Source organism: Mastigoproctus giganteus, chromosome 3 (genome assembly GCF_048544385.1).
Source record: "Mastigoproctus giganteus isolate SK-2022 chromosome 3, ASM4854438v1, whole genome shotgun sequence".
Lineage (NCBI taxonomy): Eukaryota > Metazoa > Arthropoda > Arachnida > Uropygi > Thelyphonidae > Mastigoproctus > Mastigoproctus giganteus.
This window is the reverse complement of record NC_143577.1, coordinates 219,177,016-219,196,790: the sequence shown is the minus strand read 5'-3', so window position 1 is coordinate 219,196,790 and position 19,775 is coordinate 219,177,016. Positions and strand designations below refer to the sequence as shown.

The 19,775-nt window shown below is 37.0% G+C and overlaps 1 protein-coding gene across 1 annotated transcript in view; it reads left to right on the top strand.

Moving 5' to 3' along the window:
- eIF3c (eukaryotic translation initiation factor 3 subunit c) overlaps window positions 1-19,775 on the top strand; it is a 210,768-nt gene that overhangs the window by 165,462 nt on the left and 25,531 nt on the right. Inside the window, exon 18 of the mRNA XM_090369631.1 lies at window positions 2,008-2,211. Coding sequence (XP_090225757.1) covers window positions 2,008-2,211 — 204 coding nt within the window. The remainder of the gene's footprint in view (window positions 1-2,007; window positions 2,212-19,775) is intronic.

The window sequence follows — 19,775 nt, the reverse complement described above, 5'->3', positions numbered from 1 at the left end:
AATCTTCTTTTCAGAGCTGTTATGGACTTCAATTCTGTGAGCCGTAACAGACAGTTGACCTTTTCTTCTACTGTCAGCATTTTCAATCAGTTGAAGCATCTGAAAGTAAATAAAAATTAATTAACCCAAAATTAGCAACACTAATACATAAAAAACTTTACGAATTCACTTTTTATTTGCTATTTAAAGCATGCTTCTATCATGTATACATCCAAAGTTATTAAAGTTTAAAGTTTCACACGGACTTTATAACCGCCCTATATGATCAGTCCAAACTTTTTCAAAGGAAACTGCCTTACTGGTCAGTAATATTTAAATTGAAAACACTTCACCTATGTAGAGTTTTGATTCTATCACTAAGAGTCTAAAAATCACATATGTTTTGCAGAAGTTTTCACCTCCACTTCAATGTTTGTAATCTTCCAGTAACGCAGTCACCGAAAACAACATAAGGCCAAATACTGAAAGGTCACTTTGTTGTTTTTTGTGATGGCATAACAGCAAAATTACATTCACTGAAGAAATAGAGGATAAAACATCCATGAAATGTATGATTTCTTGCTTGCAATAGGTTAATCATTAATAAAACTTTTCCTCATTCTCTAAAGAACATACCTACCAAATTTACTTTAATTGTAGCCACTTGGAATATGAAACTATTGCTTATAAATTGTTCCTGCTATTCACCAAGATATTAATAATCTTATTAAATGATGAGACATTTGCCTTGTCTCATTTAATAAGAATGTTCATGCCATTATTAAAGATATTTAGATTTTATGCATAATCAGTTGGAAACTTCACACTGGACATCAGTATTTCTTTTGAATCACATATCTGAAAGTTTTTTTTTTTTTTATGTGAAAGTTAAAGTGAATTCAAAGTTATATATTCCACTCAAGATGTTTCAACAGCTCCTGCATCTGATATTTTTGTTGAGATCTGGCATCATGGAGAGGATAAACTGCCTGGTAAGCAAGCCAGGTTTCTTTCATTATTAATCAGTATTTCACCGTGAATCTCAACAGTTTAGTAATGAATTTCTGGTACTAGTACATAATTTGCAAAAACTGAATAACTCTGCAATTTTCCTCGTAGGAGTTTAATTTTTGTTGGGGTTATTCACTTCCAGTCCTGTCACCATTTTAAATTGTCACTGTGGATAACTTACACACTCTCTTGATGATAAACTTTGAAGTAATGTTAGAATGCCAAATATAAAAATAGCTACATGTAAATATTTTTAACACTTTTTGAAAACGGTATCAAAAAATAATATTTAAGTGCTGTAGCTATGAGTGAAAACATCATCTCAGTCACTTGTGCTAAGCATTTGTGATTGTCTGCTCAGTCTGTTTTTGTTGCTTAAGTCAATTCTCTGTGTAGAGTGATCTTTTTTTCTAGTTTTCATTCGTGTTGAGTTACAGAGTTAATGATGTTTTTGTTTTTTTTTTTTTTTTTGTTTTTTTTCATAACTCTAAAAATGATAATGGGAATTGTATATTGCATTAAATTATAAAATGCAGAAAATTCAGTCTTTGTTATGAACAGACCTTTGGTATAGAATTCTTTTTTTTTTAAAAAAAGCAAAAATTACTGATATTTCTTTAAGGTATATTTCTGATATTTCTCCTCAAGCCACTAGGTGAAATTATAATTTTTTTTTTTTTTTTGGTTTATTTTTATTATTAAATATATAGTTTATTGCATTTCATAATGATATGGACAAACCATGGCTTATATTAACTGAAATAAACATTCTGCAATGCTATTTGGTAGGTATGGAATTGATACAGGAAACGTCACTGGAGTTTAGTTGACATGTGATTTGAACTTAAGATGGAAAACTGATTTCATTTTGTAGGAATTTATTTGTTAATGAAATTCTGATGTAATAATGCAGTTAAGTTAATGATAATCTTCAGTGATTGATGTGAGAGCTGAAATTAAAGTAACTTTTTACTTTCACTTAATAAAAATGCTTTTTTTTTTATGTTTCCTTAACAGGTTTGGGACTTATTCCATCAATCAGATAAAGTAAAAGAGATGATTTGCCAGAAAATCCAAGAGGAAGCACTTCGCACTTACCTTTTCACCTATAGCAATGTATACGATTCCATGTCAATGGCTAATTTATCTAATATGTTTGATCTGGATATATCAGTTGTACATAGCATTATAAGCAAAATGATCATTAATGAAGAGCTTATGGTAAGTTTATCTTCTTAATGTATGTATTGGGTTAAAAACTAGAAACTTAAATAACTTAAATTTTGCTTTGGTATTTCACAGAAATTAATAATTAAAAGTCTCTTGTTTCAGACAATTTAGAATAAATTGGTTTTACTAACCAGATATCATGCATTATATTTAGATAATGAGTTTAACAAAAAGCACTCATCCTCACATACCCAGTAGATCATTCACTAGTGAATAAAAATTTGATTTGGTCAGAGAAATTTACAGATTGTTGCAGTTTTGTATTATTTCACAACTGTTCTGATGGAATTAATAGTGAAAAAAAGCAAACAGTAATCTGTTATCCATCCAAGTTATATTTCCTGTGAATACAATTGACCTCTGCTGCAACTTAATCTATTTAAAAAAGTTGTGTGAAGATAAGATCTACAAGAAGATAATCATTGCCAATCTCTAAAAACACTCTGCTTTCTAACTGCTGACTACCACCAAAACTTTGGCAACTTCCAGCTAGACTCTTCTGTGCATCTCATTGTAGATATAGCCTTTACTGTTTACATTACTTTATTTTATGTATTTAGCAAAGACTTTCACCTTATTTATACTGAGTTCAATGTGCCACTTTCTGAGTACCCTAGCCCTTAAGGCCATCCAAAGTTTAATGTATTAGACTGATCAAATGAATTAATAATACAAAAGTTGGTCCAAGAAATGAACAGGTCAAGAACCTTCATGTCAGTATGTGTTAAAATGATCAAATACTCCATCTTTATAAATAAAGACTGATTTGGAAACTGCGTTGAATCAGCAACAGTGAATTGGGAAGTAATATAAAAGCAGTGGTATTAATTGTTGATATGATAGTTGAAAGGTATGGTGAATAACAAAGGTAGATAATAATATAGCAAACTGCTGTGTGAAAATAGCATTTCATTTTGAATTTTGAGGAATTTAACCCTCTAATTGGAACTATGGTGTTACTGGCTATATCAAAAAAAAGAGAAAAATTTATAACTATTAGTATTAGGTCTGTTAATTTTAGTATTCATCCTGTATGATACTCACTTTGAATTCTTCTTTGTCCTCGCCTTCTTCCCACGTTCATATGGGGTCGGCATTCCCTTCCTTAATTCTCTTCCTCCATTCCTTTCTAACCAGGGCTTCCTCTCTCTTTCAAATCCTCTGCCACCTTGTCCTTCCATCTCAGCCTAGGTCTCCCCCTCTTCCTCTTCCCTATCACCTCTAGCTTTTCACACCTCTTCCCTCGCATTATAGCCTTAGTAGCTAATGCGCCAATAAAACCAAAACCAAAACAAAACCTCTTCCCTACTTACTCCTCACTTCTTTGTTCCACATGACCAAGCCACCTCAACCTAGATTCCTGTATTTTTTTTACTCAGAGGCCCCACCTTAACCATACCTCTAATGTAGTCATTTCTTAACCTGTCCTTCCTCGTCACACCACACATCCATCTTAGCATCCTCATCTCCACCACTTCCATCTTCTTCTCCTGGGCCCTTGCAATCGCCCATGTCTCGGCACCGTACATCAATGCGGGTCTAACCACAGTTTTATACACTCTTCCCTTCATTCTACAATTAACTTTCTTATCACACAGCACCCCACTCATCTTTCTCCAGTTCAGCCATCCACATTGCACTCTGTGCTGTATTTCTGCACTCAATCCTCCATCCCTCTCAATGTTCGATCCCAGATACTTAAATTTTGAAACAGATGGTAGCTTTTCCTCCTGCAGTTTTATAGAACTCTCAACTTCTCCATTCAATACCATATATTCTGTCTTTGTTCTACTTATCCTCATGCCTCTATCTTCCAATGCTTTCCTCCATTTCTCTAATTTCTTCTCTGCCTTTCCTTGGGATAATTCGCACAGTACAATATCATCTGAGAACAGCATACTCCATAGTGCTCTACTCTTCTTCTCTCACCAACACATCCATTACCAGATCAAACAGATATGGGCTGAGAGCTGATCCCTGGTGCAGTCCAACTTCTACAGAGAACCCCTCAGTCATACCTACACTCCTCTTAACCTGAGTCACCACTCCCTCGTACATATCCTTCACAAGCCTTACATACTTTTCCGATGTACCCTTCTCCCTCATACATCTCCATACCTCTTGTCTGGGCACTCTATCATATGCTTTTTCCAGGTCTATAAACACCATGTGCAACTCTGCTTGCATCTCCCTGTATCTTTCCATCACCTGCCTTAAAGCAAAGACTGCATCTGTTACTCCTCTTCCCGGCATGAAACCAAACTGTTCCTCTCCTATTTCTGTCTCCTGCCTTAACCTTCCTTCCACAATTCTTTCCCAGATCTTCATCGAATGAGACATTAACTTTATTCCCCTGTAGTTCCCACATTCCTGCACATCACCCTTTCCTTTTCCTTTAAAGATTGGCACAAGTATACTTTCCCTCCACTCATCGGGTATCCTCTCCTGCTGCCACAGTTTTTCCATCAAGTCCCATAGGATATCGATCCCTTCTTCTTCCAGACTACTCCATACGTCTACTGGTATCTGATCAGCACCTACTGCTTTCCCTCTCTTCATTTTTCTGAGTGTGCTTTCCACTTCTTTCCTGCTTATGCCTTTCACTACTCTCACATTCATCTCTCCATCCTCGCATAGTGCTCTCTTGTTTTCCTCATTTAATAGCTTCTTAAAATAGTCTTTCCACCTTTCCTTAACCTTCTCCGGGTCCTGTATAACCACTCCCCTCTCATCTTTTATTGATGAGAAGTCCTTCGATGCCTTATCTCTCGCTTTGGCTATTCTCATCAGTTGCCTATCTCCCTCTTTCCTTTCCAGTTCCCCATAGGCCTCGTCCACTGCACTCACCTTTGCTATTGCCACAGCCCTTTTTGCCTCCTTATTTGCTATTGTATATGCTTCTTTATCTTCCTGGCTGCCTGTTACATCCCATCTTTTCTTTCTTCATCTCCTTCTTTTGTTTTATCACCGATTGCACTTCCTCACTCCACCACCAAGCCTCCTTTCCCTCCGGCGTCCCCTTTCCTGATGTTTCCCCAACAACATCATTCTTCACCAACTTTCCTTAAGAAACAACTATTTGTTTTCCACCACTCTTGCACGTCTTCCGGTAACTTTATTCCTTTTAGCACCTTTTCCCTGAACTCCTTCCTCAAACCCTCCTCTTTCAATCTCCACCACTTTATCCTTTTCTCCCTCTGTCCTGAATATTTCCCACTTTTGTTCACTTCAACCTCCCAATCAGCCACAAGCAATCTATGTTGAGCAGACACACTTTCTCCATTTATCACTTTGCTGTTCCTCATTTCCTTTAGATGCCCCCCTACGGCACATGATATAGTCAATCTGGCTTGTCCTTTCCCCACTCCTGTATGTTATCAGCTGGCTTTCTTTCTTTTCGAAGTAGGTGTTAACTATCGCCAGGTCAAATGCCACTGCATGTTCTACTATCCTCTCCCCTTCTCTGTTTCTTTCCCCAATACTCCACCTTCCATACACTCTTCCTTCCTCTCTCTTGCCTCTTCCTAAATGACCATTTAGATTGCCCCAACAATCATCCTCTCTTTCTCAGGTATTGCCATGACCACTTAATCCATTTCCATCCAAAAACTGTCCTTTTCTTCTTCCCCACATCCTACTTGTGGGGCATACGCACATACTATCATGGTCAAGTGTCCACCCACTTCCATCTTGATGCTCATAATCCTATCACTCCTTCTGTTAACCTCACACACACACACACACCATCTTTTAACTCCTTATCAACTACGATACCTACTCCATTTCTTCCTTCCTCATCCGCTCCTCTAAAGAACAGCTTATACCCTTCACTGAGCTCTTTTGCTTTATTTCCCCTCCACCTAGTCTCTTGTAGGCATAGGATCTTCACTTTTCTTCTTTGCATCAAATCCACAATCTCTCTGCTCTTTCCATTCATCGTCCCAATGTTCCTATTCTAACACTTTTCAACTCCATCTCTAGCTGAACTAACTTCTTTAACCGGACCCATCCTTTGTTCGGTAGCCCTGACACATCTACTTTCCATCAATCACGTTTTGTTTTGGCATAGTTTTTACGACCGGATGCCCTTCCTGACATCAACCCTCACCATTTTTCCGGGCTAGGGATTTAAGCTGCTGATCTGCCAAGCCTTATGCAGCTATATAGAAGTGATAGCTCTTTAAAATGGTGATGCCGAATTTCTAATCCAGCTGAACAAGCAGGTGGCACTGCTGTAATTCTTTTATCTCATGAAAATGGCTGACTCGGTAGAATGACTGTGACCTTGAAAATAACAGTAATAAATAACTCAGCAACACGTGAGTATTTTTACATACAATTTGGTATCCTGAAAACTTCTACTGCAAAGCTATCAGGTAGCACAACTATTCCGCTAATAATTCCCAGTGACTGATTATAGTTCCTTAAAAATTTAATGACCTTGAAATTCCTGTTTTCCTATATCCAAGAATAGTAATGATAGCCATTTTAAAAAAAGTTCACAGTCAGAACTTTTAATCTGTACCATTAATTATTTAATTAGGAAAATATAACTAAAGGGGGGGGGGGGCATCCTGTAGCCCACTCCTGTGTTGATTTACTGTGGTGCTTTGGTTTCAGCTTGATTTCTTCACATTGCATTGCCAAGCATTAAAAGTGAAATAGTTAGGAATTTTTTTATTTATTTATATATACTATATATATATATATATATATATATATATATATTGGTTTTATTTAATTAAATGGTATTTATCTGTAGGAAATTAGGTGTATATGGACCAAGCTACCAAATTAGTAAAGTAAACTAGCTTTAGCCTGGGTGGCCTATATAACTTTATATTAAAGAAATGGAAATAAAAATAAAATAAATATAAAATGATGCTGAAAAATGAAAATATCAATACAAATGATAATAAACAATGAAAATTGCAAAAAGTAAATAACATTCCCTCACTTGGCCATCTGTCTGCTACTACATCGGGGGCTTTGAGCAGATCGATACCCAGACTAAAGGAATGTCTCATACCTACCCGTTTCTGTTGTCCCCATACCAGTTTTGCCAGTTATTAATTTTTAAGTGATAGTATTAAAATTAAAATTAATAGAAATAAAATGTGAATAGATAGTGTTTAATTTAATTTTCGTAAAATTTTTAAATTTTGCAAACGTAGTGTCAGAAACAGCAAACTGGGATAGGCGACACAAAGCCCAACGGGTATGTATCAGAATAAATGAGAAAGGTTCTTACTTCCTTCTTGTTCTGTGATGGTCAGACTGAAAAGGGGTAAATTCCCGTCTTCTGGTTGTTTTATATGTTGATTAGATTATACTGCGCAGACGCACCTTTCATAGATTATGGTGTGATGGTGAAATTGCTGTAGGCAATGCAATATCCTGTGTCAATGCAAGTGTTTTGAAAGCCATGAGAGGGTTTATATTTGTGCTTGGGGGGGGGGGGTTGCTTCTGATGTCGGAAGGAACCTGTATAAATGAAATGATGTGTTAATATCGTTACAATATGTGTTGGTATGATTAAATACAAGAAGTATGTTAATAAATGGGGGATGCTATCCCCTGGACAGGGCCGGTATAGCTTTTCTAAGGCATAACGACCTGTGTTTGTCCCGGGGAGATAGCTATGTACATATTTACAGCCTCCTTCAATGTGAAAATTTCACAGTTTCACTGTATTTAAATTGGGGGGATATAAATGTTATGTGTAAAGCATACCTTAGGCACAATTATTTTGTTGTTAGGAGTTTGTTGCAGGTGATAATTTTCCTTTATTTAGATTGTCTGATTTAGGAAGGGGGGGAAAATTTTTGGTAGTCCGGGTTACAGTGCGGTCAGATGACGAGCCTCTTCTGAGCGCAATAAACCTGGGGATCAAAATTGGAAATTTTTAATCTTAATTTGATAATGGACACAGATTTTAAGGTAACCTAGTAATGGTAGGCTACGGGCCATTTATAGTTCTAAACTGTTTCAGTGTATTTTCAATAAGTGTATAGAGATTGGCATTAGGGTGGTGTATGTTGAGGTTCGTAAGTATGGCCGCTTTAATATGGTGTCTGCTGTAGTTGGTAGGTATATTATTCTTGTTGAGAGTATCTATAAGTTTTTTAATTGCTTCTGTCATGTTATCTAGCTTATTGCAGATGTGCATTAACCTGTTTGTTTGATTTCTATGGTGTTGCCATGGATATGCTTAGCTAGATTGCTCTCCCAGTTGATAAACTTTATAGCTGGAAGCTAAAATGGTCTCTCTTATCATAGTGTTGGGCGTAGACCTTGTCTTTAGTGATGGTGATTTCGCTGTCAAGATAGTAAGCTTGTAAGTTGCTATCCAGGTTAGTGCGTTTATAGTTAAATCTGTGGGGTAAGTTTCCTGGGCTATAATGCCGAAATTGTCGAAATTGATGACCAGGACATCATCAATATATCTGTGGAATGTAATTTCTTCTTTGATGTGTTTTTGAAATAATGTAAGTAAAGGTTGGCTATGGAGCAGGAACTGCTAGCCCCATGGCTACCCCCCTAGTCTGTACGTAAATACTGTCTCCCATAAGCACGTATTGTTTTTGACATTAAGATTAATAAGGTCGTGCCAATACTGTTTATTACATTCCATAATATTTTGATGATTTTTGTAGTAATGTAAAAGGACTTTAATTAAAATTGTTGTGAGATATACTGTGAATAGGTTTTTAAAAATCGTAAGTGTATAGACTTCTGATACTATTGTTTTTGTTTTTGATGTATTCTAAATATTTTTTGTTATTGTAAACAGTGTGTCAACAATTGTGTCAGCTTGGATAACAATTTTAGTATCAGTGATTTGGTTGGCTATCAAGTGAGGGAAATGTTATTTGCTTTTTGCAATTTCATCATTTTATTATCATTTTTATTGATATTTTCATTTTTTAGCATCATTTATATATATTTTATTTTTATTTCCATTTCTTTAATATAAAGTTATATAGGCCACCCAGGCTAAAGCTAGTTTACTTTTACTAACTTGGTCCATATACATCTAATTCCCTACAGATAAATAGCATTTAATTAAATAAAATCTACCAATATAATTTCACGCACGTATAACGTCTAATTGCCCTAGTACAATAGCATTAACATTGCCACAACTGACAAATACCTAATACTGTAAACTTTTACCAGATATCATTATTATAATCTTCAAAAAGAACACACACATATTAAAAAAGTTTTCCTACTAGTGATATTTATTCGAGCCAATGGAGAAGAGAGCTGAGGTAATTACGTCTCTACAAATGCAATTAATTATTGACAACTGCTTCCATAACGTTCACCAACCTTGTGCTTCACTGCCTAACATTGATGTTCCATTGTAGCGTTTTATGTATTAATGAATATTGTATATTTGTAAGTACAGCAGTTTAGTATTTTGTAAATATTTTAATATTTGTCTAGTTTGTAAATATTTCAGTTAAATATTTTAGTCATGAGGAATATTGTTACGATGCAACAATATTCCTCATGCATTACGAACTCACAAGCAAAAGGCCTTTTGCTAGGTGACCTATGTAAAAGCAGGTAAATAATTACATAGTGATTGAATACTGTACAAATGCACAGGTAAATAATTACACAGATTATTTCCTGATTAGATATCAATCACAGTGACAGTGTTTTTTGTCTGACAGGACCGGGGGTCTCCCCAACTCTGCATAAGGTGTGTGTTTTGTGAAGTATTAGTGTGGTTGTGTTGTTCCTCTGACCACTTAGCCTTGGGGGCCTGTGGAGAGCCACTAACACCCCCACTTCCATCACTGTCCCAGGAGGCAAGCCAGAACACTCCTTTCCAAAAAAAAATTTATTTTTTTTTTGGAAAGGAGATAATGGGGTGATAGAAAGAGGGTGGGATAAAAGGAGCAGAGAACAGAGGGTGCACTAGTGAGGCACTCGCCTGATTTGAAAGGGGAGGCAGTAAGGGTCTCCCCCCCAGTACAGGATGCCCATACTGGTCCAGAGGGTGGGAGTTGAAAGTGGATGGTGGGGTGGGGGAAGAGGTTGAGGGAAGGACACTCAACTGCCTCACGTGGTAGGAATGAAAGAGATTCCTTTTACTAACTTGGTCCATATACACCTGGTGGAGCGTGCTTTTTGCAGCTCAGCATCCCACACCATGCCAGCTAGGAAAAGCTACAACATGTGTCAGCTTGGATAACCATGAGGCCCCTGAGGGCCTGCATAGCCATCAGTCTGTCCAGTGAAGAGGCTAAGATAGAACATGCAATTAATAATAACTTTCATTGACTCAACATTCTCACAGTTTTACTTTTTATAGTTTGTTCTTACACTTTCTATTTTCTTTTATATATTAGATTAGATATCAATAAGTGTGTTTTCGGCAGGTGTCTTTTACATAAAAGGATTTGACTTACTCTGTCATACCTCTACAATTATATAGAAAAGCATGCACAGGGGTTGGTGAGCAGGGGGCAGAGCCCCCTAGTATATATATATACACAGTCCATTCCGGTTATTCGGGACACATTGGTACTAGTGCATTTTGGCCCGATTAAGCGGCTGCCACAATTATCCGAAGTTTCACGTAAATAGTTAAAAATACAATGTACCCCCCCCTTTACAATTGGTTCACTGTACAACCCAAATCACGTTACGATGAACTCGACATAGTAAAGTACCATTCACTATACGATGTACAGTAAGCGCCGGTCATTGTGATCACGTTTGTGAATTGAATTTTAATTAGGAATGAAGAGAAGGTCTGAAAATTATTTTTTTTATATGATTGAAGATTCCATGGAAGGTAAACTCATTTCACCATAATAACCCACAGAATTCCAGCTGTCGGTATTATCGCAAATTCAGTAAGATCGAGTTTACTGTCCATTTATGACAGATTTCACTAACAGAAAAGCTCAATAAATAGGTGACTGCTAATTTTTTTATTGTTTTATGGTTGTGACCTCCAGAATTTTGACAGAACCATGTGGTACCGTCGGAGACAATCGTAGGGTAATCTCCAGTGCTGCGGTCTCCTGCCCTGATTAAAGGCATGCTGTCCCAATTAAGCAAGTAAACCCTGGCTATTTTCTCGATTAGTTTCTGTTTTTTAAAATTTGCCCCAAATAAACGGCTGCCCCGAATAACTGGAATTCACTGTATTTATTTAATCTATTATGAAATATTGGAATAGATGTAAAGGATGTGTCAGATCAAATTATTGCCATCGGTTGTAGATTGAACATTACATCAGTCTGTAATCTAATTGGTACTATATAGGTATTCAAAGTGTATTAAAACATTGTCATAAAAGTACTCAGCAGGCCATACAGCCAAAAGAACCTATAAAGACTAAGATAGCCCGCGTTGGTTTACTTTTCTATACCCTAGAAATAAACATATAATTAACAATAAAATAAAATAAAAATATAAAGATTATGCAGCTTAAAGTGGCACTTTTTCGAGGGCTAACACCATTCAATATATAGCACCAGTAATTAGCAAGGCTATCTGTTTCTGATTGTTATCTGCCTGTTTAACTAGATCCAAATAATTAAACATGATGGCAATCTATGCTAAACTTTAAATTTAACAGCAAACAGGCAAGATAACAGTTAGCCTTGAAACGAATAGACAGAATATAATAAATAAAAAGAGTGCCAACCATAATTTTTTCATCAGATGTGGTGCTTTTTATTTATATTATACATGTGCAAAGGAAAGTATATGCTGACATATAGTACTATACTATACTTATTCTTACCTCCTTTCTCCTCGAAAAAGTGCCATTCAATGTATCCGATTATCAATAATTAGCTGCATAATCGTTATATTTTTATTTTATTTTATCGCTAATTATATGTTTATTTCTAGAGTATAGCAATGTAAACCAACATGGGCAATCTTAATAGTTAAGGCAAAGCTAGGTAACATTTGACAGGGCTCTCAAAACATTCCAAAATGAGCATTTGTAACCTTTATGCAATAGTTTGGTAAACACAACAATTATGGCTGAAATGTTATCAGAAGCCCTCAGTTTGCTTCAGTTTATCATTTTAAGTGGAAAACAAAATGAAAAGTTCACCAGGTGCAAACTAATATTTATTTGAACCGCCTCTGGCCGGCCCTGATGACAGCAGAAAACCGGCGAGGTATTGAGATCAATTTCTGAAGATAATTAACTGATATGAGGCGGCTTCGTAGCCAGGTGGGAAGGAGCAGCAGTGCGTAGCACATGCTTCTTGATTAGACCGGGGTTCGAGCCCGTCACCACCAAATACAGAGGAGGCGGAAAGATCAGGGAATGACCACCGCATATCCCGGAGCAATATGGCCTTAGTTGCTAATGCTCCTAAAAACCAAATAACAAACAAACAATTAACTGATAGTTTGTGGTTCCAAACACGAATTATGGCTTCTTGAAGTTCACGAAAGGTCTTTGGTTTCTTTCTGGCAACTGCAGATTCCACACGATGCCAACATTTCTCTATAGGATTCAGGTGCGGGCTCTTTCCTGGCCAGCTAATAGTTGTAATGGACTGTTCTTCCAGCCATTTTTTCACCTGTAACAAATATAAACACATTACTGTTGAACCTCTAATGCAGAAATGAAGCTAAAGTAACTATAGATGTGCCTACTTACACTTTTCGCCCAATGACAAGGATCAGAGTCGTCCTGAAAGATACAGTTACTTGGTAGGTTGAAATGGTCTCTAATGGTTGGCAGCAATTTGCCTTCAAATATAGTCAGGTAACCATTGGCATTTACGGAACCTTTTATAAACTGCAGGTGATACAAAATGCACCCCCATATCATTTGGCTGGTAGGGAATTTCACTGTAGGCACCATACAGTCTGGATGGTATTCTTCACCACATCTACAGCAAATCGTTTGTCTCCCATGAGAGCCATGCAGGTTGAATTTCTTCTCATTCAAGAAAATAACTGACTTCTACTGCTCGGTGGTCCATTTGATGTGCTCCTTACACCAAATTAATTTTTTTTTTTTTTTTTTTTTTTTTTTTAATGTAAACCCCAAACACGAGAGGTATTAGAACCTATAGTGCTTTGTACCATGCTTGGGTTCGAGGTTGAGAAGACGAAATAAGATATTTGTTGATTGTACTTGAACTTCTGTAGACTGTAATTTTCAGGAAATACGTATGAAGGAAGGTTGTTCCAGAAAACAGCAGTTGAATGAATAAACGAGAAAGATGAAAAGTTGGTTCTGTGAGTTTGAAGTTGGACAGTAAATAGATATTGGCTGGTGGCAGTACATGGTCAGACTGTTTTGAAAGAGAGAGCAGGAATTATAGAAGCCAATTCAGAAGAACAGAGCCCGTGAAAGTATCTGTAGAAGAGGCATGCAGCAGAAACAGTACGTCTATGAGACAGCAAGTGGAGAGACTCTGTTAGAGATGAATCATTAATTAACCTAACTGCCCTCTTCAGAATGGAATCAAGAAGCCTGAGAGAGGTTTTGCGGACACCACCCCAGATGTTGGAACAATATTCCATGGCAGGGTGGATTTGCGATTTATACAGAGTGAGCAGCTGTTTGGAATAAAAGTAACTCCGACAGCGAAAGAGAAAACCAAGTTTTTTAGATGCAGAGGAAGCAATATTTGTAATGTGCTTGTGCCAAGAGAGATTAGAAGTCAGGATAATCCCCAAAAGAGATATATCATTTTGCCTAGAAATCGGAGTTTCACTAAAGATAAGCATAGGAGCAGAAGAATACTTTTTGCGAGATATAAGACAGGACTGATTTTTATAAGGGTTGAAATCAACTTAGTTGTCTTTGCCCCACTGGAGAAATACCTGAAGATCGGCATTTAAGGAATTGGTAGCAGATTTTCGAGAAGTTGAAGCTGATTGAGCAGGACGAGGTTTCTCAAAATGGAAAGTGGAATGCAATGTGCTAACATCGGCAAAACTATGGATAGGATTTCCAGTCAATGGAAGAAGGTCATTAATATACAAGAGGAAAAGAGTGGGGGAAAGAACTGAACCTTGGGGGACACCGGCATTAGTGGAGAAGTTAGAAGATAGAGAGCCATCTACCATCACCCTCAGTGAGCGATCAGAGAGAAAACTGGATAACCAATTACTAAAAACAGTTGGCAAACCATAAGATGAAAGCTTGTTTAGAAGACCTTTATGCCAAGCACGATCGAAAGCCTTTGAGATGTCAAGAGCAACTACTTGTGTTTCACCGAACCTTTCCATTGAATTAGTCCATAAATGGGTAACATAAGCCAGAATATCACCAGTGGATCGACACTGACGGAATCCATACTGGCGATCGTTGATCAGACGGAAGGTTTCTAGGTAGTTTAACAGTTTGCGGAAGGCGCCTCCATAGCCAGGTGGGAAGGAGCAGCAGGCGTAGCATACTTCTTGATTAGACCAGGGTTTGAGCCTGTCACCACCAAATACGGAGGATGCAGAAAGGTCAGGGAATTACCACCGCATATCCCGGAGCAATATGGCCTTAGTTGCTAATGCTCCTAAAAACCAAATAACAACAACAACAAGAGTTGGCAGTTAATTGATTTCTCCATTACTTTAGAAAAAGTAGAAGTAATTGCAATAGGACGATAATTGTATGGGAGGGATTTGTCACCCCTTTTTGGGAACTAGCTGGATATGAACAAATTTCCAAGCAGAAGGAAAAACATCTTTGGAATAAGAAAGTGAAAAAAGGTGGCAAAGAAGAGGAGTAAGTTCAGGAGCACAGGTTTTGAGAACAAGTGGAGAAATACCATCAGGACCTGGAGCTTTCTTAGCATCAAGATTCATCAAAATCCTTCTGATATCCTTTTGACGGAAGACCACAGGAGGCATTGAATGGAGCGTGTTGGGAATGGTGGGAGGTGTTTTACCAAGATCATTAATACATGGGTTGGAAGGAAAATGGGATGCTAGCAGGTCAGCTTTATCCTTGGCTGAAGTGACAACAGAACCATCTGGTTTGGACAGAGGTGGGAGCAGAGATGGGCAAAAGTTGCAGCCAATAGCTTTGGCAAGAGACCAGAATGCTCGGCTACCATTAGGGCAAGAAGCAAGTTTTCTACTCTTAGCCTGTTCAAACTCTAGTTTGGACTGATTAATAACTGCTTTACAATTGTTGCAAAGTGGAGTGTGGGATAAAGGATTCCATTCCTGCAAGAATAATTTCACTGACACGATCTGAGCAAATGGTGACATCAGAAGTTTTGAAACAGTAATCCGACCAAGGAAAAGAAGAAAAGAAATCTCACAGGTCATCCCATTTTGCATTCTTGTAATGCCAAACAACATGAGGTTGGGAATAGCCATGAGATAAAGGCTCCATTGGAGAAGAGACAATCACCAAGTTGTAATATCTGAAGTGCCTAAAGGACCTCTCACTTTGACCGTGTGTTGTTTGTAAGAAAAAGATCAAGTGTGTTGGCTGTATGATTAGGATTGTCTGGTATTTTTGTAGGTAAATGAACAATCTCTGCAAGGTTATTAGTAATTGTAAAAGCCTCAGCATCTTCCATTTTCTAGGTCGGTGTGACTAGAAAATGGAAGCTAGCTGGAGTTGTGAACATTAAAATCACCAAGGAAAATTACCTCTCTGTTAGGAAAGTTGGACTGGAGAAAGTCAAGTTGCAAAGAGAGGAAGTCAAAGAGCTCCAAGTGATTAGTGGAGTTGGGATCTGTGTAATTTTCACCTCCATCTGTGCAAACTTTATCAGACTTATCTATTCTTACATGCTTTTATTTACATATACACTGGTATTCAAAAAAAGTGCATCACCCCTTAAAATTGTAATTGTGGTCCGAATAACGTAAGTATATGGCAATATTTCTTACAGATTGCATAAGATAAGATTGACATGTGTTTTAAGACAGAGAAGATCAAAGAGAGGAGATTCCATATTGCCAAATCTCTGACAGGGAATATCAGAACGGACATATGCACAAGTACCACCTTTGAGGTGAAAGGAATCATACAGCGAATAATTTGGGCATCTGAGATTAGCAGTAGTTGAACCAACCAATAACTGAGATTCTGTCAGAAAAAGTACATGGGGTTGGCAGACTGGAAATGGACATCGTTGAGATTAGAATTGAGACCATGTATATTTGTGAAATGAATTAGGAAGTGCTTGGGCCTTTTTCATTTTTTGTGTGAGGAGGGGCTTCTTCTTAGGACGACGGCTACAGGTACATTTCTGAAATGGTGTTTTCTGACTGTTACTGCACTTACTAGCACTCCTGTATGTTCTTCCCATTCTCTTTTCAGCTCAGACAAAGATGCTTTATGGTTTTTAAGGCACAAGGACTTCCAAATGTGGTCCTGTTTTGGCGTAGAGACCGTTTGCGTCTGGTTCCTTTTTTCCTATCAGCAGAACCAGTATTCTTGAGTTTGAAAAGAAATCTGCTCACTGTTGACTGATTACAAGGCACTTTATAAGCAATGTGACAGGAAGAACATCCTTCCTCACGTAAAGCAACAATATCACTCCTTCATGGTGTCAACTACACCTAACTCGCCATCCAGACACAAGCAAGGAATGACTGCAACTCTTGCAGAGCGTTCTTATATAGCTGAAAGTAACAGCTGATGCATCGTCTACACATGTCAATCTTATCTTATGCAATCTGTAAGAAATATTGCCATATACTTACGTTATTCGGACCACAATTACAATTTTAAGGAGTGATGCACTTTCTTTGAACACCAGTGTATATGTATATAAAAGCATGTAAGAATAGATAAGTCTGATAAAGTTTGCATAGATGGAGGTGAAAATTACAGAGTGCCAAGGACTAGAAGGGTAAGTATAGTAGAAAAAAGAAGTAGTGTAGATTTGAAAAAGGCTTGTTTTTTTACGGTATGGACAAGGTAGTCCCTTGTCCATGCTGTAAAAAATGTGCTAATTTTATTCTTTTTGCTTTTTTGGCTTTATTTCACATTGCTTCTACTCTTATGGACAAGTATAGAAATGCAGTTCCTGATACATGGTCAGGTGTAGTTCCCTGATGAAATACCTGGCCATCTATCGATATTTACTTCAGCTGACATCAGACTTTGCATTTTTGCCATCCCTGTATTTGCCTTATAACTAAATTTGCTCACCATATCTGATGACAGCTCTACCACATTTTATTTTACTTTACAGTTCCTTCACCTCCAGAATTGGCTTTGCAATTGAGCCCATAATTTTCTTAATTCATCGTAGCTTTTAGGATATTAACATTCTTTCACCTTTTTTCAAATCTACAATACTTCTTTTTTTTACTATCGTTACCTTTCTAGTCCTTCAAACTTTGTGTTGAAGGACCTTTCAACACAAACTGTGTAATTTTCACCTCCATCTATGCAAACTTTATCAGACTTAATCTATTCTTACATGCTTATATACTGCTGCTTTGTGCTTTTTGGTGCATTTGTCATAACTTGCTTTTTTATTTTTTATTTTTATATTTTCCATCAACTTTGACTTTAAATTACATTTAATATATATGTATTATATATAGCATTGCAGCTGTTATTAAAGATATTGTACAGTAAACCCTTGGTTTAACTAACTTCAGAAATAACAGACAGTGTGCACTGAACCAAGTCCTTAGGTCTGTATGGGAATGAGTGATGTGATGTAACTGCTCCACTCTAACAGCATTTACCATCAGTTAAAATCTTTCAAGAGATAGAAAAACTAAAATACTACACGGAGCTTTATTGTTCACCTTTTATGTTCATTGAGGTAATTTGTTGTTAAAATGGTATATTTAAGTCGTGTTTAAGATTCAAATTGAAGAGAGTGCAAGGGAATCGTGATTTCCTCACAGTTACCTGCAATTAGCATGCCTAGCATCTCAAACCTCAGTTGAATGTTACTGAAGAGCTCTTTAGATTGAATAAGTTTCAGTAAGAGTTTCCACTGCCACTTAATGCTGCAGTTGTTGCATTGAGTCTCAGACCCAGTAGAAATGTTTATACTTTATCTGTTTACTTTCTTCAAAACTTAACGTTTTGTCAATCTAATGCTGCTATGGTTACCAAATTATTGCAGAATTTTTACGTGAATCAAATGCAGCAGGTCTGCTAGAATTGGAAATCTGTTGTAACAAGTGTGAAATCTCATTATTGACTTGATTTCTTGATAAAATCAAAGTTTCATTGCACCAGTGAATTCTGCCATATTTATGATACAGCAGCATCTTTGGTAGATAGAGGTATAGCTGCCAGCTGTGTAAAAAACTTTATCTTGATTATCTTTTTGCACTGATATTTCTTCAGTTCTCTTTAATGCAAACTGGTTTCAGTATACCAAGTTGTAAAGCTACATTGTAGCAGTCCTGTATTTTTAAATCATTTAAATCACATTTTAATCACAAAGTCTTTTCTTTTTTTTCTTTTTTTTTTTTGAGCTTCGAGCATGCAGTACTGGTGTATGAGTATTATTATGCTTGCGAAAATAACTTAGTGAGGCTGTTTATTTTTGAATCATGAATATTAAATCTGAATGATATGGTACTTCTAAATTTGCTGGATATGGTTAAAATTGTTTTGTTTAGTTATGTTTAACATTAATGAAGGAATCGGCTTGTTAAACTCTATTTAACACAAAACACACCCTGGCAGGATATTTGCTGGGAGCAGCAATTGATGAAATCAAGAGATTATCAGCTTTGGGGGGGGGGGGAATAAAGAGAACATTATTATTTATCTGGAGACTAATAATATTGATCACACATGAACTGATGATTTGTTAGGTGAATATAAAACTGCGCTGAAGAAATGCTGTGAGTTAGATCAGATTGTGTACATGTTTAGTTCTGCCCAGACATGATCAGAAAGATTTTCTGCTGAAAGCCTTGTGCATTAATTCAAGACTTGAAGGATTCTGTAAGGATTGAGGGGAGAAGTGTCTATCACCTTATAAATCTGTATCGTAGAGACAAAATACATATGAACAAAGGTGGGTGGTTCAAAGATCTCTGTTATTGAGAAGGCCTTTATGGTTCAGGGAAACTGCCAATTAGGGGAAAAGGTATAATATAAATACATGTTTATTTAATAATACGAATCAAAATAACATAGCATTATTAGAGGCATATGATGCAAGAAAACAAGCTTATACAACATCAGCCAGAAAAAAACCTTCCATTTCACTTATCCATTCACTCCAGGGTGTTTGTCTAGTTCTGCCTTGAATTTATTAAAGCTCTCAACTTCCACGACAGATGAAAGCTTGATCCAGCAATCAACCACCCACTGGCTAAAGGCAAATTTCCACTCATCTGTGCTACAACTGTCTTTCGTCAGATTGCATTTATGTCCCTCAGGACATAAATTCAAATTGAGAAATTCTACCGATTGATCTGGGCAAGAATCCCATCAGCATTGAGCTTGCTCAAACCATTCAAGGCCTTGTACACCTCGATCATATTACCTCGCAGGTGCCTAGTCTCCAGACGCTGCAACTTGCAGAACTTAAGCCTTTCTTGGTAACAACAATTCTTTGTTCCATTCATCAATCTTGTTGCTTTTCTCCATACTCATT